General features: G+C 41.2%; 1 protein-coding gene across 3 annotated transcripts in view; it reads right to left on the bottom strand.

Moving 5' to 3' along the window:
* The window catches only part of CTNNA3 (catenin alpha 3), a 382123-nt gene that overhangs the window by 119657 nt on the left and 235773 nt on the right, over window positions 1–26693 (bottom strand). For all 3 annotated transcript variants that reach the window (XM_056494515.1, XM_056494512.1, XM_056494513.1), the window contains exon 10: window positions 13413–13505. In XM_056494515.1, coding sequence (XP_056350490.1) covers window positions 13413–13505 — 93 coding nt within the window. The remainder of the gene's footprint in view (window positions 1–13412; window positions 13506–26693) is intronic.

Genomic DNA, 26693 nt, shown 5'->3' with positions numbered 1-26693 from the left:
GATAACACAACAAAACACAGGAAATGGGTTTCTGAGCTTTCAGAAGGTGCATTTTTTTCCCAAGCTGTTTAGTAAAATAAGTACCTCATGCTACATCATTAAACAAACTGCACTGCTTGAGACTGTAAGGAAGAAAACTTATATCCAAGTGGTTGTGATGGAAGAGAATCTGAGGTTTTCCTTCCTTCTTTCAAAAATGATGAGCTGAAGGACTGAGCTGCAGCCCTGCAGCTGGGGTGCAGTAACAGACTGCTCATGGCACAGGGCAGTGTGGCTGAGGCCCGGCTGTGCTGGAAAGGAGCTGGCAGCACTGCCAGTGCCAGCTGACAGCACAGCGAGCTCAGGGGCACGGCCAGGCACAAGGGAGAGGTGGCACTGCACCGCACCCAGCAAACCGCGCCCTTGTGACCCCTTTGGGCTACCCGATACAGCAGAACAATAAACAAGGCACGTTCAGCAGGACAGCAAGAAGGTTATGGGCTGGAGCTCCTACCCTGCACGGAGGGAGAGAGAACCGAGCTTTTCAGCCTGGGGAAAGGGGCTTCTGAGAGCCCCAAGAGGAGCCCTTCAACAGGCAGGAGATGGCAAAGACACAGACAGGCTCCTCACAGCCACGCATGGCAGAAGGGTAAGAAGGGTATTCTGTCAGCAGCCAGAGGGAGGAGCTGATCAGAGACAGCACGGATGCACACAGCAGCACTTTCACACCAAGGTCAGTCAAGCTGTGCAACAAGTTGCCCAAACAGTTTGGGCAGTGTCTGCCCTTGGACTTTTCAAGCCCTGACCAAAGTTTAGAGAACGGTCAGAGCTCAGTCAGAAACTGAAAATTGAAACAAACAGCTGTGAGCAAAAGGCTGCAGACATCCTAAGGTCCCTTCCAACCTGAAGTACTGTTGTTCTGAAAGGCAGAAATTATACAGTAATTCTATGATAAATACTGAGATCAGCTCCTTCTGGAGCAAGAATGACACTTCCCAGGCTAATCCAGGAAATGTAATAGAAATGTAAACAATGCAACAACACCATGGCAGGATTTCCTAGGTCACTACTAGGACACAATGTTTCTATTAAAGAAACCACAGAAACCTGCTGGCACTCTGCTATTTTTGTTCTTTTAACACAAAATCGCAGGGAACTTATTTCCATCAAGCTGTGCCTTGTACTTCTCTTAACACAGTGGGGGACCTTAAACATACAGATATACTCAAGCTCTTCAAAAAGAGTAGCTATTTACTACTTAGTCAAAAAAAAAAAAAAAAAAAAAACAAAAAAAACCAAAAAAAACCAAAAAAACAAAAAAAACACCAACCAACCTGTAACAAAAAAACCCGACTATATTGGTAAAAAGATGCAAGGATATGTGACACTGTTGCTTTGGCATCTGGCCTGTAAAGCGATTGCAGTAACACAGCTATGAAAAACCAGTAACCATTTAAAAGTTTTGAAAGCTGAATATCTTGTGTACAACATATTTAATCATAAAATGCATTTCAGTAAATATAAATAAGTAAAACTGAGGTCATGTTGATAACAGCTCTAGACAATACAGATGCATTCTATCCAAGGGCTAAGCACATTCCAAGAGCAAAAAAATTACTGGCTATACTTGTTTATAAAACTGACTTGAATTGTTCTGTAAATTCAAAAGGTAAATTCTAAACCCCACTGGAAGCAGCTGAAAGAGATGGAGAGTAAAGGGGGATTGTTTAATCATTATATCAAAAGTGACATATCAGACAAAGCAAGATTGCACTTCCACAGGAAACATTCATCCATTTCTGAACACAGGAGAATTTCCATGCACAGCCCACTCCTCTCCTCCCAATATCCCAGAAAATGCTACCTCTGCAGCATTATCTAGGCCTGACAGTTATGAGGAGGTAAGTGTACAGGTGGTACATGGCCATAAAGTTTCACACTGTGTTCAAGATTAAGACACCTACTGCTTCAGAGAGAGACTCAAAAATCCAACAAGAAACAATGACACAATAAGAACTCAGCAACCCCTAAAATGCTAAATGCAGTTGTGAAAACAAGACAAATTATGATCCAAGATAAAATTACAAAGTCCTATTTGCAATCTCTACTTCAGCAGAATCAGTATTTTGAGAACTTAAGATTCTTTCTCCTTTCCCACAATTTAAAAAGCAGGAAGGAGGGATCTCACTCAAGGCACATGGTTTAACAGTGAACATACTTCACTGTGTTTGGTAATAAGTTGGATAAATTGTACATGAGTTTACTTGTTCTGAGAATATGAGGCAACTTGAAGCTCTGCATAAAACATCAGCGAACAAAGAGTTATATCATCTCAACTAAAAATGTAGCAAAAGCCTTCTTACAAATAACCAACAATTAAAGAAAGATAAAACTTTTACATTGTTATTAGAAGCTACTGGTCAAGTAACTTGTGACTAAATTAACAGCACACAGCTAAAGCAATCCCTCAAGAACAAACAAAATTGTGGGCAAGGGTAACCCAGCAATTCTACAAATATTATTGATCAGGCCAGAAATTAGACAAAATTCTGCTTGGCTTTGTCTCCCAGTGTCTGGGTAGTGGCTGCCAGTGATACACAGAAATGTGTTATTATTACACCAGGATAAGTTTTTTGTATTATATTAAAACAAATGGTGTAATTTCACTCCAAAGCAAACCTTCCAACACAGTCTAGCCCTGCTGAGAGGCACGATGCACTCCTCAGGAACAAACCAGAGCCAAACCCACACAGACCAAGCAGTCCTCTAAAGCTCCTCCTGCCCCGTACATATCTCTATTTCGGCTTTACAGGGGAACCACACGCACATTTCTGAAAAGATCTGGAACCCTTCCACAGAAAAGGCATTACAAAGTTATCTGTAACAAAACAAACATTCCCATTATTTTAGTTTAAAGTGTCACAAAAACACAAAAGAACTAACAATGCAGTTAGGTATTCAGTATTTACATTTGGGTGGATAGTCACTCTATTTCCTGAACACTTACACACTGATTCCTAAATGCATCCAAGAGCACTTCCCTTCCAGAACTGACCCATTTCACCTGACAAGTGAAGAACACAAAATCCTTGGGCTTTTTTTGCAGGTTGGAATTTCAAGTGTCTTATTTACATGGAACCATAATTTCAGTTACTTTTGCTGTCTTTATTTTGCACTACTGAAACATAAGCAAGGAGAATAAACATTTCTGTTTCTGCCTCCTTAAATACAGTGTCTGTAAGTATTTTGGATAGGATATTCAAGGGTATGGGGGTGGATTGCACTAATTCCCTAGTTTATTTCAAGAACTGAAAGTGCATTTTTTGACTCACTGCTCCTCCATCTGTATTTTTTGTATTAGCTGTATACTCATTATCCAGGATCTCACCTGGGATCCAGCAAGCCCTAACACAGGGCAATTACTTTAAATAATTTTAGCTACAGTTTGAATGTCCTAACTAAACAATTAATTTCTTGTAGCCAGTTTGTATACATGGGGGACAATTAGATTCTGCTCAGAAAACCACAGAACACTGCACCCAAGTTTATCAAGCCTTGAGCAATGCATTCACCAAAATCTGATTTCAAGATAAGCATATTCTTAAAATGGAAAGTTAAAATAAATCTCACTTACTGATACATAGAAGAGGAAATAAAAAAAATAATTTTGAGTTCTGCTTATAAGGGTTTTGAGCATAAAGTAACAAAACAAAACACAGTGGAAGTCACATCTTCAGCAGTGCTCCATCCAGACCTGGAGCTCAGCTACCTGCAGTTGACTATAAATGTATTTACCTTTGTGTTCCAAGTCTCTCCACGCAGCAAAGCTTTCTAGAGAAGTAAACCTTTCCTGCACTTTGTTAGGCTGTGTAAATGCTCTATCACAGCACACCAGCAGTACCAACTACATTGGGATAAAGCTTATTCCACTGGGGAGAGCTGCTTTTGCTGATCCAACTGGGACAAGCCATGCAGCCACCAGCACACATCACTCCCACAGCTATGGTACAGCTTCCCAGCACTTGCAGGCATGAAGAAAACTCTCCAGGGGATTACACAGTCTAAGGACTACATCTCAAAAGGTGTTCTACATAAAAAGCCCTGTGTCTAAATACAACACCCATAATTATCAACCAAATTATCTGCACACTAAAGTTACAATATAAAATTGATGCTTAGGTCATTAACCTTCTGTTTATTGAATTTTATATCTAAGTAAATCTTTAGTCCAATTTATAATGTAATGCATATAAAACAGAAAAGTCCTTATGGACTATTCATTCATGAACCAAACTTTAGAGAGATGCAATAAAACTGTAGTGGAAATGGAACAACTGCAGTGTAACTCCAGTTACAGTCCTTCAATATTTGGGAAGATGAACACACATGGATTACACTTATAAACTGGGGGGAAGGACATCAGTAAAGCTCAACTTGCATGACATAACTATTGCATCACATACATTTTAAAGTCTATTATACAAAATCCCTACCAAAACAAGAAAATACAAACTACAAAATTAGCATTAATTAGTTCATCATTCCCTCCTGGGACTCCTAACTAAACCATCACCATTACAAATGCCAATGCCCTTCATTTCCTGTAACATCTATCAGCTGTGGTGTGGTCTGAGCTGAAGCCAACACTGAGCTTTCAACTTGACACAAAAACAAGTTACTGAATAGACAGAGCACAGAAAGCCTTAGAAGAGTTACAGAGACAGTTACAGGGGCATGGAGGTTAAAAATCCACGATGTGCCTCTGGAAAGAGCAGGTAGAAATAGTCTGGTGAAAAAGTGGGACTCACAGGCATCCTCAAGCATATTCCATGTCACTCACACAGTCAGACAAACCGCAGTTTTTCACCTGTTTCTGCCACAGGCAAAGACCTAAGCAGCAGCACACACTGATGCCCTCTCTGGTCCTGGAGGTCTTTGCTGCCCTCCTGAGGCCTCACTCCTTCCTCCTGGCCCCCACTGCAGGTTTCACAGACCTGACTAACGCTTTCCTACAGACACCCTCACCTTCCTGGGCTGCTCCTCCCTCCCCAGCCCAACACAACTGTGAGCAGAGAAATCAGCCAAGAGCCCAAACCAGATTCTTCCTGCAGCAGGCTTAGTGCCAGAACAACACTCAGGTGATGTGTCTTTGCTTACAGCAGGACCAGCAATGGAAAGAGCCTGCTTGTTGAGTAAGGACATTCAGTACCTGCGGTTTAACCCGAGCCAGCAATTAAGCACCACACTTGAAGCCATGCATGCAAGCCAAGGAAAACTAGAAAAACCCATCTTCAGGCACACATTCAGCCAACCCCAGGAAAACAGGGCTCCATCACTGGTTTTACACACAAAGTCATGTCTGCTTGTTCTGATGTTTTTACAGCCATGTGGTCACTATGTACATCCTCCTGCTGTCAGAGGCCAACAGAGCAAATGCCTCTGTGCAGGACAACAACCACCACCCCGTTAGCCAGGCCTCATGTTAATTCCTGGAGATCAGGAGCTACATGAGGTAACAGTTCAATATTTGAGGAAGTTACTACAAGGGACAGTTAAAATCCAGAGTAAAGCTATAGTAGTCTAGCCAAACATACTGTCCACATCTTTTCCTGCTAGGATGCCAATATCAGCATCTGTGGGAAATAAAACATGAAAACCAACACCAAAGGTTTTCATAGAGCTCTTAACAAATCCAAAATTACCTAAAAGTATACATCAAGTTCTCTATGTAGCCTACAAAATCCTAAGAATAGTTTTAAAAGCACTACAGTCCCATGATACACACAATGGCATGATTTTATCTGAAAACTGAAATTTAATTCCCATCAATTCATCGTGTAAAGATATAGTAGGGGGAAATAAGCCTGGTAAACAACACCTAAAATTACTCTGTTTGCACTAGTAACAAAAGCCTTATGACGTAAAACAAAGCTTTTCTAACTCAGAACAGCAAATTAAGACTCTGCGTCCATGTCAACAATAATGCACAATCATCTAAGAGACACAGGAAGGAAACAAACTGCTGCTGTACTTGCTACTTTTACTTTCAAGCTGCTGTGACATTTCTTAATTACCTTTAATTAGGAATTTAGTAAAGCAGGCAAATTGCTAGATACTTTTGCAAATATGAATGCAAAATGGAACACAGAAAATCCCCTTGCAGATCATGTTACCTCTCTGCCACATCTAATGACATTATAGCACTGTAGTTTGCATTCAGAAATCATGAGAACACAGGGAGGGTAGTCATTCATTGCCTTGAATTTGATTCTACTGCTATAAAACCATTTAAAAGCTCTTTAAAACCCTGGAAGCTCAGAGACATGAATGAACCAACATTTGTAAGATCTGCCCTCTCCAGGTCAGATACTCCACAGACTGATGGAACAGCAGGGGCTGGAAGGGACTGCTGGAGGTCAACCCTGGCCAGGCAGGAGCACCCAGAGCCAGCAGTTCAGCACCACATCCACACCATTCCTTTAACTTCCTCCCTCAGAGCTGCGCCACAAGGTCCCCAAATCACTGAGGTCTGACCCTGCACAAAGGGCAAGGGAATACAGTACAGGGAATAAAAGCAAACTGTGGTGCCTTTGTTTTCTAAGCTCCTGCAGAAGGCAGCAGCAATCTCCAGAAAGCTTGTTCTGCAGCTGCAGCTCATGGGACACAGGCACACACAGGAGCATGGACCATGAGCCCATCCTGTCATCAGTGCAGCTCCACCAGACTCCTCTGTACCTCATCCATTCCCTAAGTGCTCCCACCTGCTCCTCATCTACATCCCCAGGTGACTGCAGGGAGCCCAGCACCCACAAGAATTCCAGCCACACTGCCAGTTCTCCAGCTGGAAAACACCTCCAGGCTGGGTGTAAAGCTGGTAACAGAGATGCACAACAGAACAAAGCCACGTCGGATGGATCCATGGATCAGTGAGTTTTGCTCCTTGCTTCAACAAGAGCAATGAATTCCCCTGTCAGCCGAAGCTATTTACACCTCTATTGCTGCATGCTATAGCCAGTTACATTTTTGGCTTTTTATGGCTGTCCACCCCTCTCTTCCAAAAACCACATAAAACTCATCTCAACACAGGTATTATCTTCTTGTACTACTCTAAGCTTTTCTACCCTCCCTCCCCAGGCTCACCAGATATTTTACCACAAGTGTCTAATAATGATACTTTATTGCCCTGCTTTCTTTCCCAAGCATTTTGCTGTAGGATTGCCATCAACAAAATGTAGCATCTCAAACTAAGTTATAAATTCAGAAAAAAAAACGATGAAGTTGAAGAGATAAAAAAAGAAGTACCTTTCCAGGAAAAATACTTTCAAGTTCTGAAGGCAAAGGGAAAACCAAATTGTTTATAAAACATTTATAGCACTTTGGTGCAATGTGAATCTACAGCAAATGCCCTCCAGCAAGGGTAAAAAACTCAGCCTCACATCTATGTCCACTGACTGCAGGTGAGGCAAGAAGAGGATAAAACAGGACAGCTTCTGGATTGCTTTAGAAGCTGAGGCTACTCAAGGTTTGTATTTTTTGTTTAACAGTCCAAAGTGAGAATTTGTTGAGGATTCTATTCTACCACAACAGATGCTGGAAGATGAAAGTTAAGACTGAAAACCCCAAGGCATTTTGTAGTTAATTATTCTCTCTCCAAGTACCATCATAAAAGAGCCAAGCAATCACAGCCAGCATGAGACTTTCAGTGGTACCTAAGAGTAACACTGGGGGGAGGATCCCCCCTTCCAACTGCTTATTAAAGAACTTCAAGCCAAAGCAAACATCTAAGTCTGTTTGTACAGAAGCATGAAGTACTGTACCTTCCAACATATTTTTGTGTTCCACAGCTTTTGGATTCATAATATCCCAATAAGTTCCTACGAGGCTTTGAAAATGACAAACCTCCATTTCCACAAACTGAGCCAGATGAGGGCCTGCAAATACTAGAGTTAGTATATTATGCTTGAGGATATAAGAAAGATTTTTTCCTTGTCCCACTTTAATCCCTGTCACATAGGCAGGCAGCTGGTTGTGTACAGGCCCCTTTAGTGCAGATTGCCCTAACTTCACTTCACTGAACGCTGCTCTGATGGTACAGAGCACCATCCATCCAAACAGGGTCACACATCCTTGTGCCAACTGAGGACTGCACTAACACTTCCTCCACACCATGTCTTCTGGTAACCTGGAACAACAGCTCTCCACCAACCCTGGACACTGCCCTCTGCCACCAAAGCTGTGCCACTGCCAGCTCAAGCTGGCATCAGGCAACGAGCCTGCAGTGCCACCAAAAGCAATGGCTGCTCCTCTCCAGACTGCCCTCCCTCCTTCCCCTAAGCCAGCAAGCCTGTTCAGGCATCCACACAGCAAGCTGCACTGGGCAGCTGAGCTGAAGGACAACAGCCTTCCTGCTTCCCAGCTGGATTCACAACAGCCTCCTGCTCCAGACTGCTGAGCACCTACGTGACTGCTACTATGAGGGAAGGGGCAGCAATGAGGGCTTGGGAGCAGGGAGGGAGGGGAGTCTCCAGCAGCACCAACGCTGTGAGCCAACCAACAGCTGTGGAACCAGGATGTACAAGGAGGAGCTAAACACAGGAGTGCTCAAGAAATCTACCATAGATACCGAGGTTATGACAATCCACATCTTCAGCAGCAGTGTGTGAACTCTAACAGCATGAAAACCTACATGAAAACTATCACTTCAGCAGAGCAACTTTCCTTTCAGAGATGGTATTACTAAGGCACAATATATACTTTTAATTAAACTCCTCACTGAAAGGCTGGAGATGATACTGAAGAAGTCCAATACTGTTGGATACTAACATCTGTTTTCTGTCTTTTAAAGCAGATGGTAGAGAACTCACTGATTTACCATGTTCTCCCCCATTACTTCGGCCCTGTGTTTGAAGGAAATTGTATTAACACAGATAAAAGGAGATGCCACACAGATGGTTCAAGCAAGAAGATGAAACTGTGGTTATTATAAAAGCGATGTTGGTGAAGAGTCTTTATGAGGCTAAGAAAAATATCTTCTTCAGTGTCCCCCACTATTTAACATGCCAGAGCAAGTAACAAAATGGATGATTGCTTTTCTCTCATGGAAGAGTAAATATACAGAAAATGTGAATTGCTAACTTCAAAAGTCCACAGCATCATGAAATGCATACTTTAACTCCAATACCTGAAAAATCAACACATCAAAAGATCCTGCCCACTGATTAGTTATCAAGTCATTTCTGTGAACAAGAATTTTCCTCTTTGCTATTACCTACTTCCTAGAAAATTACACAGGAGGAAATAATATCCATTTGCCTCTATCAACAAAAAAGAGCTAGACAATTTAAGTGTAAATCCACACATAGCTCAAAGGAAGACTTAAATTCTTCCATCCATTTTCATAACAAAGACACAAGTACAATGTTGAATTTTAAGAAAAAATACAGAACATTCACAAGAAAGCTTGATCAAAACTTAAAGCATCACAAAGTCAGGATCATTTCCTAAGCAAGCAAGCAGAGAGCCCACAAGCCCTGCTAGGGAAGCAGAGCTGCTCAAGTTGGATTTTTGTGTGTGGGGCATGGTGCTGTCCCTGCTGGGCTGCTGAAGGCTTCCACAATACTCTGCACCAAACTGGAGATCACCACCGCACCTGCAAGAGCAGAGAAGCAAGAGGCTACTGGACTGGAATAGAGATGCTTTGCCTGGATCCCTTCTGCAGACACACACACTCTCCAAAAAACCCCTCAATCCCTCAGCTCTTGGTTCTGTGGTGTTTCTGAATTTACTGATAAACATAGACAATTTCACATGATCCTAAAAGACACATGACAGGCTTAATACTGCCTGCTAGCAAGATAGGAAAGAAAGCATCACTACAACAGTGCTGAAATTATTAAAATTCAGAGGAAGGAAGGCTGAAGGGGCTGGTTTCTTTCAAGGCTTGGTGGTTTTTGCCCTTCTCATACATGTACCACATGCAGGTACACACGTGTCAATAGAGAAACAGCTCTATAATACCAAAATACAGCATTCAGGTCCAGACTGTCACGTTGGCACTGAACAAACAGATAAATTATGCTGGACAAGACAAACACAAAATGCTCAAGACATCTGTCAGATCAGTATTTCAATGGCCTGTAAACATGACATGTATAAATACACTCCTGCTAAAGAGCTCAGCATCTTGCTTACCCCAATACCTCTCAATGTTACCTGAACTACCACAGTGATTTATTTACAGAACCACCATAGCCAAAAAAATCACCCTCCATATTTACTGGTTTATCACATACCAGGCAGTATTAAAGCTACTAGCAGCATATTAAATTCTAAGCAGCAAGAAAAGATGGCATTCAAAATTACAGCTGAATCTTTCTTAACTGTGCCAAGTGTTACACAGTTTTCATTAGTTACATAAAATTGTTTCTCACCTCAGCTTATAACCAGATGGTTTCTATCTAACTCTCAATACTTCAGAGAAAAACAGAGCTCACCAAAATACTAAAATCTAAGGTTCTGCCTATATCAGTGCTTACATCTCGGCTTTAAAATAGGTAGTAAAATATTCTATGGGAGCAAATTACTTTCAAAAAATTCTTTTATCATCATCTGAAGATTAAGCTAAACCATGACCATTGGTGTGTTTTTCTTGCAATTTTCTCCCTGTCGTGATGTTCCAGTAATTCCCCTGCACTGCTTTGGTAACTAGCAGCAAGCCCTAGTGAGAGCTCCCTTTCCAAGGAAGCAAGGCTAAAATTGACTATTTCAGATACAGTTCTCTCCAGGGATCTCTATGCTAATAAAAAGGCTCTAGGCAGAGCCCTCTGGCACACTGAAGATCATCTTAGCTCATCACCCACCTCTGATGTCCACTTTGACACAACTGTTCCAGCTTTAGGCTCAAGGTCATTTGTCTCAAAAGCATCAGGATTTAAAAGCTGATTAGACCATGAAAATGTAAAAACCTATGAAGAATTTAGACAGACCAGATTCTCATCTGCTAATCTCTGGTTTCCCACACAACAATTCTCCCTTTGTTGACAGGTTTACCATCTACCAGGTATTCCTGAGGACTGTTAGAGCAACCAGAGTCTTCCCCAAACACACCACTGAACTGAAGCACAAGGGTAACAAACCCAAAATGGGTATTAGCAAAACAGCTCCACAGATTTATAGCCTTGCTTTTAAAAACACCACCTTGATTGCTTCTGTTGGTTCCTTCCCTTCTCTTTCTTTCCCATGCACTCATCTGAAGTCAAGATATTGCTGGCACACCAGGACAGTCACATAGATTTCCAATCCAAGTGACACCAGAGATCTTACCTGGCAACACCCAGCTCTCCCAACCAAAAGTGAGTTATACAAACAGAAATAATTCTTCATCAAATCCTATGCAACCAGCTCTTCATTTTTTCCCTATTATTACTGATTTAACACTAAATTAATTTCTCATGAAACATTCATAACATTCCAGTATCATTATGTATTTTGCATTGGCTCTAATACAAATGCCCAGCTTATTTCATTTGTTGAACAGTCAAAATACTTGATAATTTCACTTGGGAAAACAAACAAAAAAAGAGGGTTCAGAATCAATCCTCTACATTTTACACACAGCACAGTATGATTAATGTAACAAAAGCCAAAAGGCTTTCCCTCCAGTGTTTGCCAATTCTGTAGCTGCCTTTTCCTCTGTGCTCCACAGGAAGTTTTGCTGTCAAATCTGCAAAACTCCCAGGACTCCAAGGTGCCTTCTCTAAGTGCTAGGGGTTTTTTTTTGGCTGGTAATCTTTGGGGCATTTGGGGTAGGGAGGCACTATTTTATTTCTGCTATATCAGACTTCAATCCATACCATGCTTCCCTTCAAGAAATATTTTGCAAAGCACATAAAATCCCTTTCTTTTCATTCTGAAGATTTAGGAGCACTGGGGAGCTCTGCATGTGAATTTCCCCACTCTGAACTCTGATATGACCCACAGGGAACTTAAGAGGTAATTCTTTTCCCTATGGAATGTTTTAAGATATGGCATAATTTGATGTACTGAAAAAATGCAGGAGCCTGAATCTGCTATTTCATATTTAGGTAAGATGCAAATTGCATTCACAGGGCACAGTCTTTATCTAAGAAAGCAGCAAATCCTGCACAATGAACGCACCATTAGTAGTAACAATCTTGTCATGGGCATTCCACATTCTCTTTTTAGTCAGATCTATAATCATCAACTAATTCACCCCTTAAACCAAAAGGGAAGAAATAAACCCAAGAAATTTTCATTTTACTATAGGAAATTGAAAGCCTAGAAACTTAAATGGCTGTGAAGAAAAAAAATCAGTATTTTAGTCAAAATTAGATTTTAGGACTTTCTGGTATCGGATATGGAGGCTCAATTTCAATTAAAAAGCTGCATCTGTATGCAAAATAATCCGTTTTAAAAGTGCACTTGACCCCTGGAGAAACAAAAACTGGAAGAAGCCTTCTTACAAATCCAGTAACACATTAAATCACATAGGAGTGTGATGTGAAACACAGAACTCGTCAAGTTTTAAAAAACATTGAAACTGAATTATTCAAGAGGAAACATTGATTTGTGACATTTTCAGAACATCACACTTCCTTGACAGAGAATTCTATCTCCAAGACTTGCATTTATTTAACAGGCATAAAATGGACTTCTCAAGCTTGCTACTCAACATATTAATATTTGCTCATCATCTTTTATTTCAACTACATTACCACAAAAGGGTAAGAATACTTATGCCACTGTGTAAACTACAATGTTCTTCAAAGAACTAATGATCTTGAATTTATGCAGCCTCCAGGCTGCAACACAGATCAGATTCACAGGAATCAGTAAAATCTTCCCTCTAAAAGATCTAACTGCAGAAGTTTTTGTATCTCTCTAACTCTGGACACAACAAAAGTGAACACATTGCTAGTACTTAATATCTTACAAAAAGTCTATCTGTAGCTGTGCATTTTTTCCATCCATTTCCTTAAGAGGAAAGCTCAAGTTTTTAAATTGGTGATAATCAGAAGAATTCATACTTGACTGTTTACTTACACAAAAACTGATTCAAGTGGTGTCTTCCAAGTTAAAGGCCAAAATAAGTGCTGCTTTTTAAGAGAATTATTCCAAATTTTTCACATTGCAATGCTATTCAATCAGGTGTGATTTCAGAAAGAGCAGCAGATTTCTGCAATTGCAGTTTTGAACTCCCAACCAATAGAGACTGTTAACCATTCCCATGTTAACCACAGAATATGAACAGATGACCCAAGCACTTGCATTTATCACTTGGTCTCCATCTGCTGCGCTGAGCTGTGTAAGTGGAATGAGAACTTGGACCAAAGGAACACAAGGACATCTGCACTGTGTGACAACCCCACACGCACGGTGAGCACACTGCAGTGCAATGAAGTGAACAAGCCTACCTGTGGGCACAAATTCTCAATGTGATTAGCTGCCATTTGGACAATCTTCGTTCCATCTTCATTTGTTGACAACGAACAAGCAAGATTGGCAACCTCAAATGAAAGAAACAAACAAACTTCAATTAGCAAACAGCCATGTAAGCAAGTATTCCTGCTCAAAGTTCAAACTTGCCAAAAAACACCTCTGCTAGACACTCTTCATTTTGGAGGAGAAATATTTTGTCAAAGAATATTTTTGAGCAAGGAAACACTGCAGCAGGAGAAAAGAGCTGTGGAAAGAGGTGACAGTGATGAGAAATCTCATGACCTCACCCCAATTTAGACTCAGCAGGTAACAGCTGCAGACCGGTGTTTAGAAAATAGGAGGAAATTTCAAAGTAAGAACCTAAGGTTTCAACAGATTTCTTGTGACCTTGCCCCATAATTTTTCAGAGCCTTCAAACCATAGCCAGCTTTTACCCTGTTCTTTTAAACTTCCTTCTAAGACCTTAAAGCTCAAATAACATTTATCTTGATTTGTTGTAATTAAACACAAGGCAATTTCTACCTATCCACAGATCATTCCTTTAATCAGTAGTACAGTTTTCAACTGAAATGATCATATCATATATAGCACATACAGTGCAATCAATAGTGACAAGGTATATGGAAACTTGAACTCTGTGAAAGAACAAATCTATCTTCTATTATAACATACACTGTAGTGATACAGCTTCCCTTAAAGTAAGAATCTCTTCCACAATGCTCAAGTTGAAATGCAAGTGAATATCACCAGGCTGAAAGAGACAGGCTTGACAAAGGTACAAGAGAGGCTGGAACACCAGCATCCAGCAGATCTTTCCATCCTACTGCAGTAATATCAAGTCCTTCTGTAAACTTCTCCACACTTGTTACCCATCACAGCCTCCCCAGAGCAGCTGCACTGCCTACAGCCACTCCAATGTTAATGCAGACCAAAACTGCCTGAGAACCAGACCCCTGCAGTGCTGCAAACATCAACACAGGCAGCCACAGTTATTCTGGAGTAACCCAAAACTCATACAGCAACTTCTACAGTTCAGCTGCTGTGAAATAAAAGCAAATCTTCTTTTATCAATACTTCAAGACACCACCACTAATTCAATGCTGATCTACTACCAAAGGCTTTTATTATTCTTACTTAATTGCAAGAATTGTAATAAGTAATTACAAAGCATTAGTGCATAAACAAATTAATTACTTTTCCTATTGAAAATTCAGAGGAGATTAAGAAACACTTTCTAAAGGGGGTGAGATTTAGACGACTTCATAAAAATACTTTATATACAACCTTCCCTGGTATTCCAATACAATTCACTGGTTCCACCCATGTGATATATTATCTTTTCCACATAAAAAACGATGGTTAAGACTAAAGAAATCCAGCTTTCATCAATGCACTGGCACCATATTCTCTTTTATTTAAAGTAAACTGCCATGGGCTGTTTTTTAATGCAGCATCTGAAAAATTTTGCCTGCTTCTATGCTTTCCTTCCTCACTCTTCAGCTACCCACAATATATCACCACAATACAACCCAAATGATGCTATTCCCTCCCTCAAAGGAACAAAAAAAAGTTAGGAAAAAAAAAAAAAAAATCAGTTGTTTTTCTTTGGATTGAAGTTCAGAAGTTTTTCCCTTCTGGTCCCAACAATTAATTTACATTGGCTTCAGTATTTCAATTCCTTTGCCCCAGTCACTGAGGTGCATGTGTAACCCAACATCATTGGTTTTAACAACTCTTCTATGCCTAAAGCAGTAACATTTCAAAGGTAAAATAAAAAGGCAGTGCTAGTCATTCCACCAGGACAAAAACTCTCAGCAGCTCTTTTTCTCTTTACCATAAGGTTTCTCAGGTTTTTCAAATTCATTTGGCAGTTTCCAGAAAAACCCGACTTTTATTTCTTTTTATTTCACCACAAACACATGCAATACAGAGCTCCTGTTTATCAGTGAGGTACTGCTCTAAGCAGTTTTGTCCCTCTCTTGATGAGCAAGGCAGACATGGACAGTTTACAGCAATTTTTTATCCTGTTTCCTAGTTACACTGGCTCCAGCACTGCAGTGCTTGCATGGAAATTCTTTCACAGTCACAGAATAATAAATTAGGATGAAAGAGGTTTCCAGAGATCATGTACTCCAACCCCCCATTCAAAACATGAGAATAAACTCAAAACCAACTGGTGCCAACAGCTCAGTGTAACAGATCAGTAGATGGGGACAAATTCTGTGTGTGTCACCAAACCATGAGGGAGCCTGGAAGGGTAAAAGCGTGGCTCTTCTCTGACAAAGCACGTTCAGGTTGGGAAGGAGCTCTCAACCCTCAAGTACTCCTTTTTATTTGAAGTCAACAGAAATAAGGGGTTTTTTTATATATAAAGAGGAACAACTCTCTCATCTTATGCTCCCCCTCCTGATTCTTCAGCTCTAAGCATTCCCTGGTGGTGACCCAATTCAGAATAGTCTCCTCAAAGTACAAGCAGCAAACCAAGGGCATTAAGCACTAAGAATTTACATTAGGCCATTTCACAACAGCAAACAGAGGTTTGTACTATTTATATTAGGTGCCTTAAAATGAAGGTTAACAAAGTAGTATTGGCTATTTTGGAATAAATGCATGCTATATTTTGGATGTGCACTTGGAGTTCATACTGCAATGCTGTGCCAGCAGCAAATTTAGACCTTTGCCCTCCATTTGGATCAATATTAATAAGACTCCTGTTTCCAGGAGAAAATGGGCAGAATTTTCTTCTTGCAGCACTGAAGCAGCACTTGCCCACATGCACCTTATGTATCAGTAAAAGGGCTCAGTCAGTCTCAGCAGGAGGGGATGAGGCTCACAGTTATTCCAGATCCCTGGAAGTCCTTAGCATGGTCTCAGCCATCAGTACACTTAGTGTAGGTACTTCCCTCACCAGCTCCTGAAAAGAGCTCCTTAACACAAATCCAGAACACAATAATTCAAGTAAACCACATGGAAAGAGGCAAACACCTGTGTACAAATTCTCCAGGCAAGAGGAAGACCATGTATGAACCTGAAGTCTCTTTCGAGGCTATAATGTTGCCAATAAAGATGACAAGCTGTTTCAACAACAGTAAATGTCTATAGTCCCTAAAAAAAAAGAAATAATCTAGCCCTAGCCCAGATAAGACCTTACTGTCATCAGTATAATACACAATCTGAGAAACCTTCATTACACCACAGTCTCTTCCCTAAGCAGTATGAACTACACAAATACATTACATTTCTTTTGTATTCTCTGGGAGAAACTAGCTTCCCTTAGAGGGACTTCAAACCCAAGCACACTGCAACTTCAAAAACAAAACTGAAAAATGAAAACCCAAGATTCCTCTCAGTCAGAAAATAATTGTCCTTCTGAAGAGCAAAGTTTGCCAGGACAAAGAAAAAGCTTTCTTGTAGGCTGGTCTGATTGAAATCAGAACTCTACTGAAAAAAAATCATGATCATTTTCTCCAAACATTTTTAAGATACTAAGAAAGCAGTTACACAGCTTTTCTTTGAAAACATAGCAAAAGGAGAACAAACCATCCTTGATGAGGTTTAGCAACATCAATGAATACACTAATTAAGGTGCCGTGGGAAAGGCAGACTTTGAACTGAGCATGTAAGTGCAGCACTGGCAGTAGATAAAATATTTCATTAGCCTGATGGATGTTCAGACTGTGAAGGCACTGAGGAGCACGTTTTTTGATGCCCACTCCCTGTACACACAAGATATGTCAACACACATTGCTTTCATTCCTGCAGTTATTAAACAAGCTTCTTACAGGCACTTTAACTGGTGTTTTTACTACTGGGTGAGGGTCTACCTTTCTGTATTGGGGAAGGGGTTCCTTTCTTCAGCATACAGTGATCCAATAACTTTTCAGGCTAGAAACTGCTAAAGAGTAAGATTTGTTAAAAATATAACCCAACAAATCCTATTCCTCTCCTTGATTTATACATTACATGAGACTTGTATATCTAGGAAAGAGCACAACTGGAAATGTGTGTCCAGATTTTTTTTCAGTGTCTGTTTTTCACCAGAAAACTGAAAGGCAAAGGAAGATGCACTGAGAGGCCATGAGAGACATCATACATGAACAAGTTGGCTCTCCTGTCCCAACTTCCTTGGGGTGGAAGGCTGTTTCCCTTGCCTATGCTCACACAAGTACATTCACACTCTGGATCCCCTAACTCTCTCTCCCCAAGCAGAGGGGAACATCCTCAAGCTCCATTCAACCTCAGACTTCCCAATGCTTTCCACTGGGCATTAACACACAGAAAACACATTTAGGCAAAACACCTTGGAGAGCCAAGAATGACTTCCAGTGGATTTCCAGAAAGGTGTGGTAATTCTCACCCACCAACTCCCTGAAGCAGCAGAGAGAACCCACCACTCTCTCTATAGACAAAGGGATGTGTTCCCAATCCCTTAGGAGCCTCGGGAAAGGGGAAGATCCCACGCTAAGTGACTCTGCCTCTTCCCTGCGAGGAGTCTGATGTTGATTCTGCTGGAAAGGAAGAGAAATCCTTCAAAGAGACGTTCCAGCCATGACTTAAGGATGCAATGCAGTGCTTCAAAGTTAACTCCAGGGTGAAAACAAAACGCAAAATCAAATGTAAAAGTAAGATTTTTCAAGCAGTAGAGGAGCAAACAATCACTGCGCAGCCTCACCACCTGTTCCATTTGCAGATGAGAGCAGCTTTGCTGATCTATTGTCCACACTGCACAGCAAGAATTAAATGTACCCCTAAGGATTTTTTTCAGTCAAATTCACTCCATTAACTCCCAAAAATAAGTATTTGCTCAGGAACAGATTGTCTGCTAACTAGCTAAATTCTTCCTCTATAAATTGTACAAAATGAAGCAGCATGTTCTCTAGATGTGATCCCTTTTGCTCCACCAACAGAAGCTCAGTTTCTTTTCATTATTTTACCCAAAGTCCCAACTCACTTATACTGTAAATCACTAAGGATAACTGAGTCATTAACTCCATGAAAGCTTCTGTTTCCTCTTCTTGATGAAGATTTCCTTTTCTTCACATTAAATACCTCCTTCCAAAGCTCTGCCAGCCTAAAGTTACCTTTACTACAGTACAGGGTACACACAAAGTCTGCTCCCTTGAGATTTTTTTAACCTAGTATGAAGAAACCTTTGGAAGCCCAACCCTTCCCACTGATAACCCTACAGAAATTCTTAGTACCATACTGGGAAAATGTTGCTAAAATAAAAACTGGCATGCTGCTAATTTCACCAAAAAAAAAAAAAATGAACTTGTGTGTCACAAGATTTCAAACACAGTTTTAAGGAAGTTTAAAGTCCTAATCCTATCTATTTTTTATTTTTTTTAAAACACATAGCAAATATCAGAACAAAAACTTACTGGTTTTCCACAAAACCAAGCAGAAGTATTTCTTACACAAACACTAACCAGATACAGTGCCACTTCAACACATACATGAATTCTCCCTGGCACTGGCAGGGAGTTAAAAAGGCCCAAAGGAAGACAGTGCACAAATGGACACAAAAACAGCCCAGCAATCCACTGAGGCAGAGGTTAATCCTGAATAATCACAGTTCAGACAATACTTCATTTGGAGGACAGCAAGTGAATACTGAGCTGAGGAATAACACTTGAGTTCCAACATTACAGCAGCCAATATAGCTTTCAATATAAAATTATATACTCTGTGTAAACTGATTATAACTGTTAGCCTGCTCTCTTCAAACAACAAATGAAAAAACATACTCATGTATTTTCTGCTTCTAATTTTATGGTATACAGAAATATATTCTACACGTTTTTTATGTGCTCTCAGTTCCTACCACTAGCTTTATTCATGAAGCCTTAAGAAGTCTTTTGAGGAAAATGACTGTTCACATAAAAAAGAGCCATGAAAAAAATACAAAGGTCAACATTAAATAATGACTCTATATTTTTTCAAGGAAAAAGCTACACTGATGTATGTATGTCCTCCAGTCATTGCTGCATTTTATATGCATTTATGATTACTATGTGCATTTTTATGGGCTTAATAAAACTTACATGGACTACAGTATTTGGTTATAGTGAAAAAACACATTCCTGTGGACTAAAAACTCACCTCCAGTGGGCAATAAAGTAATATCACAAAGTTGTTTGCCTTCCAATCCATTTTCTACCATAAAACTTAACTTCTTGCCAGATCAAGTCAAGTAGTTATACCTCAGGTGAAAAGTTACACTCTTATTAGCTTTTACTTTTGTGGAGAAAAAGGTACAAACTCTCCTCAAACATGCTGCTTTCCTTGCCTCTTTTAGCTTTTCACCTTGCACTCTTTCAGAAAGACTCTTGAAGCTGCTAATTTTACTGCAGTAGGGGACTACACACCTGCAAGCTTCTCCACTCACCTTTTGGTTTCTTGCACCCTTCTGTTAATTTTGCCCATCTCCACCTCCTTGCCTTTTCTGCAGAGCTGAATTACCAGTACTACACTGCTGATTGACAAAATTGGCTCAACCTGCTACACCTGAGGCTTATCACTGCCCCTCCAGGTGTTACCAATGACCTGGCTGAGATGGCTCAAACTCCTCAGGGCATTGTGGAACTTCAACTGTCTCCTACCAAGCATGCCCAATATTCTGCTTGTGTAATTAATAAAGCATATAAAAATACCCATGGACTGGATTGTTGAGTTTTGTTAGGGGTTATTTTTCCTAACAGCATAACTGCAACTGGTTTATTTCAAGTTCTATGTGCTCAGACAAATCTTAGCTCACACAAGTTCATCTAGGAGATTGCCTTGATGAATTGGGCCTCAACCAAAATGAAAATAGATAATACACACACAGCACACACACATGGAAAGGAAAATTCTGCCCAGTAAAATTCCAGAAACCATTTCCTTGTCAATAAAGGTGTCAGGCCTGATGCAGAAGCCCCATTAAGCTTTCTCTCAGTGCTTTAGGCCACAGTTACATTTGAAGAGTTCAGGTAAGGATTCTCTCTCTAGACTCTAAGCTCTGGCTACAGCCAAGAATAAATACTGCATTTGTATTACATTCATGCTCTGGCAAGCTAGCTGAAGACTCCAGTAGAACAGAAACTGCCTGTAGTTCTGACCTGTGTTTCACTAATGGTCTCTCCAAAAAAGTCTCATCTGTACCAGCACCAGACTTAATCCACTGCACTAACTGTGAAGTGGCCTCTGACTCCTGCAGAAGGCTCCTTCCACAGGGGGAACACAACAGCAAGTGAAAGCTCTAACCACTCAATGAAACTTCCCCTCAGCACCATTTACTGCAGTGTTAGCTGCAGGGGGCTTTCCAGAAATATCCTGTACAGTAAACCAGAAGAAAGCAGGGCTCTCAAAAGGATAAAGTGATTATTCCAATTCTATAATCACATAACCTTCTCCTTGTCTCAGCCTCAAAACAAGGCAAATAAGACAGCAGTTACCCATGGAGCAAGAGGACAGTCACACACACAGAATTAGCCAATTCCTTAAAACAACCAAGAGAAGGAGTAACCTGCTCCCTGCCAGGAATCACAGCTCCTGAAGGAATGAGGCATGCACAAGTGCTGATAAACAGATTCATTTACTGCCCCTGTCTGCCAGGAGTAAGATGTATCACCAATGCAACTCAGTAAGGATGAGGATGGCTCAAACAGTTCTCCAAACTGCATGAAACCCTCCATTTCCTGCACCTCAGTAATAAAGAGGAGAATACATACAACACATAAACTAAACTATCAACAGAACACTCAAAATTTCAGGCCTTTTTCGTCTATAAAGCACAGGCAAGATCCAAATGTATGCATGAATACACCCTTATATGTTTTCTTATCGCTCATTAGTCAAATATTCAAAAAAAAAAAAAAAAAAAAAAAAGGGAAAAAAATAAAAATAAAGGTGATCTAGCTTTCAATATTCTGCCAGTGGCTGTATCTGAAACCCAGCACCCTGAAAGCCTTCCCAGAGCAAGTACAAGTCGGTCTTCCCATTCAAAAGAAGAAATTTACTGAAGAAAGCAAGTCAGAGCCTAAGGCAGTTTATGCTGTGTAGCACCACCAAGCCGTCCCACTTCCACAAATCCACACTATGTGTGCCTAAAGAACCCTTTCAAAGTAGCAGCTTTTTAGAAAGAAAACCAACCCCCCTTCCAAAGATTATCAGAAGTCAATTCTCTCTTGCAGTACTCCTGGAATCTCCTTCCAACCCAAGCGGCTCCCTCCAACCTTTGGGAAACACTTGTCTGTCGCTGTCCTGCTGCTACTCAAGAGGCCTTGGAAAAGCGCTAAGCAGGGGATTACTGTGACACTCCATCCCCAGCCGGCTGTAAACTGAAGGAGCAGGTGTAAAATCTCAGCCCCAATAGCGGCCCAAGCACCACCGCACACCGGGCTCTGTCCCCCACCCTTGCTGGGCCGCCCTCCCTCACGCCAGCGGCCCCACCTTGTCTCCAAAAACTGACATATCTTGTAACTCAAGGAAAAAAACAACTCCTAACTCATTGTTTTCTGTTGGCGCCTCACAGACTGCTGTTTTACAACTTATGCTGCACAAAGTTAGCCTTTAAAGCAGCAAAGCCACCAAAGCCCCTCAGTTTCAAAAGAGAAAAGCCATTTCCAAGTATACGATACGGTAGAAAACTCACGGCTGTGGGTGCTTTTAGATGCGCTTCCCCTCAGCGCCGGCGGCCAAAAAGGCGGAACTCCCATGGATAAAGCAGCGGGATTCCAGCGGCAGGAGAGCGGCATTGCACCGCCAGGTCACCGAAACAGCGGCGGCGACATTGCCCCTTCAGCACCGCCGCTGAAAGCTCCGTGCGGGGATGTGCGGGACAGCCACCCGCACCGGCAGGCACCGCCCGCTCCGAGCCTTCAGAAGTGCGGGGGCAGGCACGGGGCTGAGCGGCTGCAGATGGGGCCTTATTGCACACAGCTGTGTTGGGGTTCCACTGCTCAGAGTGCCTGAGGATCCCATTGCGTGTGTGTCAGGGTCCCATTGCACACAGCCGTGTGAGTCAGGGTCTCATTGCACACACCTGTGTGTGTCAGGGTCCCATTGTACACACCTGTGTGTATCAGGGTCCCATTGCACACACCTGTGTGTGTCAGGGTCTCATTGCACACAGCTCTGTGTATCAGGGTCCCACTGCTCAGAGGATCTCAGTGCACACAGCTCTGTGTGTGTACCACCTGCCATCCCCAGGCACACACAGCACATTCTTATGCACTGCATTACTGCATTACAGTGCGTTCTTATGCATTCACTATAGCCTACATTTCAAATACCTTGTAAAGATGTAATTAGTCCTCTCATTCATTTTCACCCTTCCTTTATCCTGTGAATGAGTCAGTAATTTTTTCAGGTTTATTAGTTTTTTTCTCCTCTTTGTAAATGGTGCCATGAAAGCCCTGTACAGACAGCCAGTTCCAATTGCCAGTGGAGCAGTGGTGACACAAGCTCATAGCTACTGTAGTTCGTATGGAACACACATTGTACTACATAAAATGTTTCTGTGGCAGTGGAAGTCTCTTTCTGTTAGTGGAGCTTAAAGGTCCATAAAACATTTTATAAGAAACCCTTGACTAATTTTTGCTGTGTGATCTCTGATGTAGGAAATGTGAAACTGATCACAAAGAAAACATTTAAAGCTGTCCATAAGCCTTGCAACCAAAGCCCACACAGACAGTTGTCCAGACTGCAAGCTGCAGATCGCAGTGCGGTCTGAAGCATCAGTGTGGGCTCACCCAAAAGCGAGTGCACAGAATTGGAACAGCAGGAATGGGATCACACTGAGCTCACAGAAAAACTCCTAGCAGGTTCTGTCTTGTTTACAGTGCACAGGCCTTGAAAAGAGGCAAATGGATTGATTGGTACTCACTGCACAGCCATTCCCTGAGGAGAAATTACCCTCATGCACAGCAGACACATGTCCGACAGCAACCAAAGACATGCAGGAGCCACATTTCAAAGGAAACAAACCTCTGTGCAAGGAAGTCTAGAATTTAAATCTACAATCAAGCCCTGGTTAGTTCAGCTAAATCTCCGAATCTGCTGATCTAAGTTCCCATCACAAAAGTTCTGGGATATGGCTGCTACTGTCCTCTCCCCTCAGTGCCTCAGCTGGGTAAAGGAGTGTGACAGTGTGACTGAGGACAGCTCAGATGGAGAATGCACTCTGCTCACTTTACTTCTGTCCTGCTGAGCCTAGCAAGGAGGTTCCTTGCACCTAGCAAGACCAGTCTGTATTTTTCAGAAAGTTTTAGAAATTTTTTATGAACTCGGTATTTTGAATATTAGGCTAATAGTTATTAAAAAGCTATTTACTACAGTGATGTTAAAGTGTGAGCCGTGTGAATTCCTTGGAAGCAACTACACTGACATTATTGCATATTGCTCAATCTGATGTTCAGATTCTTTTAAGAAACTTCTGCAGAAGATGAATAAAATCAAAGTGAAATACCAAGCAGGATTTTCCTTTTGTCTCAGCCAAGCTGTCATAAACAAAAACATATCCAACTACCCTAATAAACAATGATCATTTGCTTTCCTTGTAATCAGAAATTCTAGTCCATGGCTTCCCACAGTGTTTTCTGATAATATCCTAACTTTTTTTGCCCCTAGCCACTCTTTAAAAAAAAAAATTATTTATGCTGTTACGCCTGTATTATAAAAGAATTTGCCCTACTTTTTTGCTTTCTTGTCTCAAATGCAAGATATGACACAGCTCCTCTAGGTATTGTGTACAAACTGCATTTCAGAACAAAAATGTTTATCAGCTATTTCAATGTATCTAGAAATTCATGTTATGAAGTACAGTCTTGTAAAAAGCACACAGGCAGTGGCAGAAAATACTGCTTCAAAAGCCATTTGTCAGTGGTAAAATAACCAGAAAGACTCCTAGAGAGGTGGTTAAATTGAGCAAGCTGAATTGTTGCCCAATTGTCAGAAAAATACTGTCAAAATCCTCGAGTGCTTTGGGTTGAAAGGGATCATCCAGTGCCATGGGCAGGGACACCTCCCACCAGACCAGGCTGCTCCAAGCCCCCTCCAGCCTGGCCTTGGACATTTCCAGGGATGGGCCAGCTCCTCTGGGCACCCTGTGCCACTGCCTCACCACCCTCACAGGAACAATTGCTTCCTCCTACCTAATCTAATCCTACCTCTTTCAGTTTAAAACTGTGAAGAGTAAACCTCCTCCTTTAACAATTATCACAGCATTCATATTCCAAGGAAAAAGAATAAAAACGAGCCAGCAAACCCTAACAAATGAACAGAGAGACTTGTTTGGTATTTGAGAAGCACAAGCTTTAGTAAAATGATGTTAATATTTTGATGATGAGTGCCTTTTTTGGCACCTTTGGAATTATTCTGTTACAGCTGACTGGCTCATTACAGATCAATGTATCAAAATGATGAGACTTCTGGGGATATAATGGAATCCCAATTAGCACAATTTCTAATATTCTGAGGAACTTCTAAATCTGGTGTCTGCAGTAACAAAAGGCAGGAAGTAGGTGCCAATGCACTGGTGTCAGCTGTCTGTACAGTACCACCACAGATGTTCACCCCTACATCCTGCTGGGGACACTTCCCTCTGAGCTCCCCCAAGTCCAGCACACTGCACCAGGTGCCTGGCATTTGCAGCTGCTGAAATACACCCCTCAGACACAGAAATCTGATAAATCTTTGGGTTGTTTATCTTTTGTTCTCTTGCTTCACACTTATGAAATAAAGGCTGTGATTAAGAGGATTAATGAAAATGTCACCATTTATCACTTGAAGTTCAATCAGTAATAGGAAAGTTGGACCTTATTTGATTAATTATACAGAGGTGCAAAAATCCTTGCATTATTAATTCAGGACTTGCTGCAAAATGCTGGAACTCTGAGGCCCTAAACAGCAAGGTTCAAAGTCTTACATACACTTAGAAGTACATGCTTGACTTTAACCAAATTCTATTAAATTAATTTTCATAATTTACTGTTTTGACCATTTAGCTCTCCATTAAGCATCCATCTACCAGCTGCAAAACAAGTTACCTGTCTTTAAAGGCCTCCTTCCATCTGGCTGGCACCTCTCAATTACTATTGCCAGACTGCTTCTATTAGAACATAATGAAATTTTTTTGCATTTAAAGAATTTTTACATCATTCCCATGATGCCTTTAATTTTAGGAGTAATTCTACACAAGCCTCTCCCTCAAATGCCATTACCATCTTTAGGTAAACCACCTTTACTTGTTGTAGGCTTTCTGCAATCACCCACCCAGCTCGAGCAATGCCTGGCAGCAGAGGGTTTGTAGCTGACCCAGGGCCCTCACACCCTCCTGCCAAGCAGGTCAGTTTGCTGAAGGACTCTGAAAACTCACTGAAGTGGGAAAGTTTGGTTTACATCCAACTCTCTGACCAGCACTGCATTCCTGTTACTGATATCAAATGTTTGATTTTTAAACAGCTGCGTAAAAACAAAAGTATCTCTAATTAAATGAGGTTGTGCTTTTTTTATTTCTTTGATTTTGTAGTTAGATTAGTATTGTTAATTACAGGCTTGCTAAAATTAGCAAAATCAGCAGTGAGGTTACTCAAATGGGTTCAGGGAGGACTTTGAGTTTAAGTGTCTCTCCTGAGGAAGTCAGACAGCAAGGAGGGCAGCCTGAGTGGGGAATCCCAATCACACAGACTGAGCATGCACAGAAATTAGCAAACTAAAACTAGGTGGTTCTCCTCTCAAAAACAAAGCATTAGCTTACTAACTGAGAGTGAAAAACATAATGTATGACAAGAGAGGTGGGTTAATTAGTATGGTAATGTAATGAAAATCTGCTTCTCATTCATAAATATTGATCGTGCTCAGAAGAGCTTATCTTATTTACAAAAATGACATCCCAATCTGCTGACAGATACATTTTACTCCCAAAATGCTGACCACTGTTCTGCATCCACATCTCCATATGCTAGCTGCTCTCTGAAGCAGAAAGCCACACTGGAGTTCTGTGCCTGCAGATCCCAATGTGCAGAGGGACCCTGTATCCTCAGGGCAGATGCTGTGCATGCTCCTGAACATGACTAACAGACAAACTGTACCACAAAAATACATATGAGGATATATTCTACAGCTCACAGTCTCCAACTGCCATTTTGACATATATGATCACACCACTGCAAGTATATTATGGTTGAAGAAGAGCAGCAAGAGCAAAAGCAACAGCAAAAAAATGACAAGCCCTTGACTTGGATCTTACATCTGGGGATGAAAACCCTTAGCAC

The sequence above is a fragment of the Oenanthe melanoleuca genome, chromosome 6, assembly GCF_029582105.1.
Source record: "Oenanthe melanoleuca isolate GR-GAL-2019-014 chromosome 6, OMel1.0, whole genome shotgun sequence".
NCBI lineage: Eukaryota > Metazoa > Chordata > Aves > Passeriformes > Muscicapidae > Oenanthe > Oenanthe melanoleuca.
Note: the sequence above shows the minus strand (reverse complement) of the source record. Positions and strands in the feature narration are given on the sequence as shown.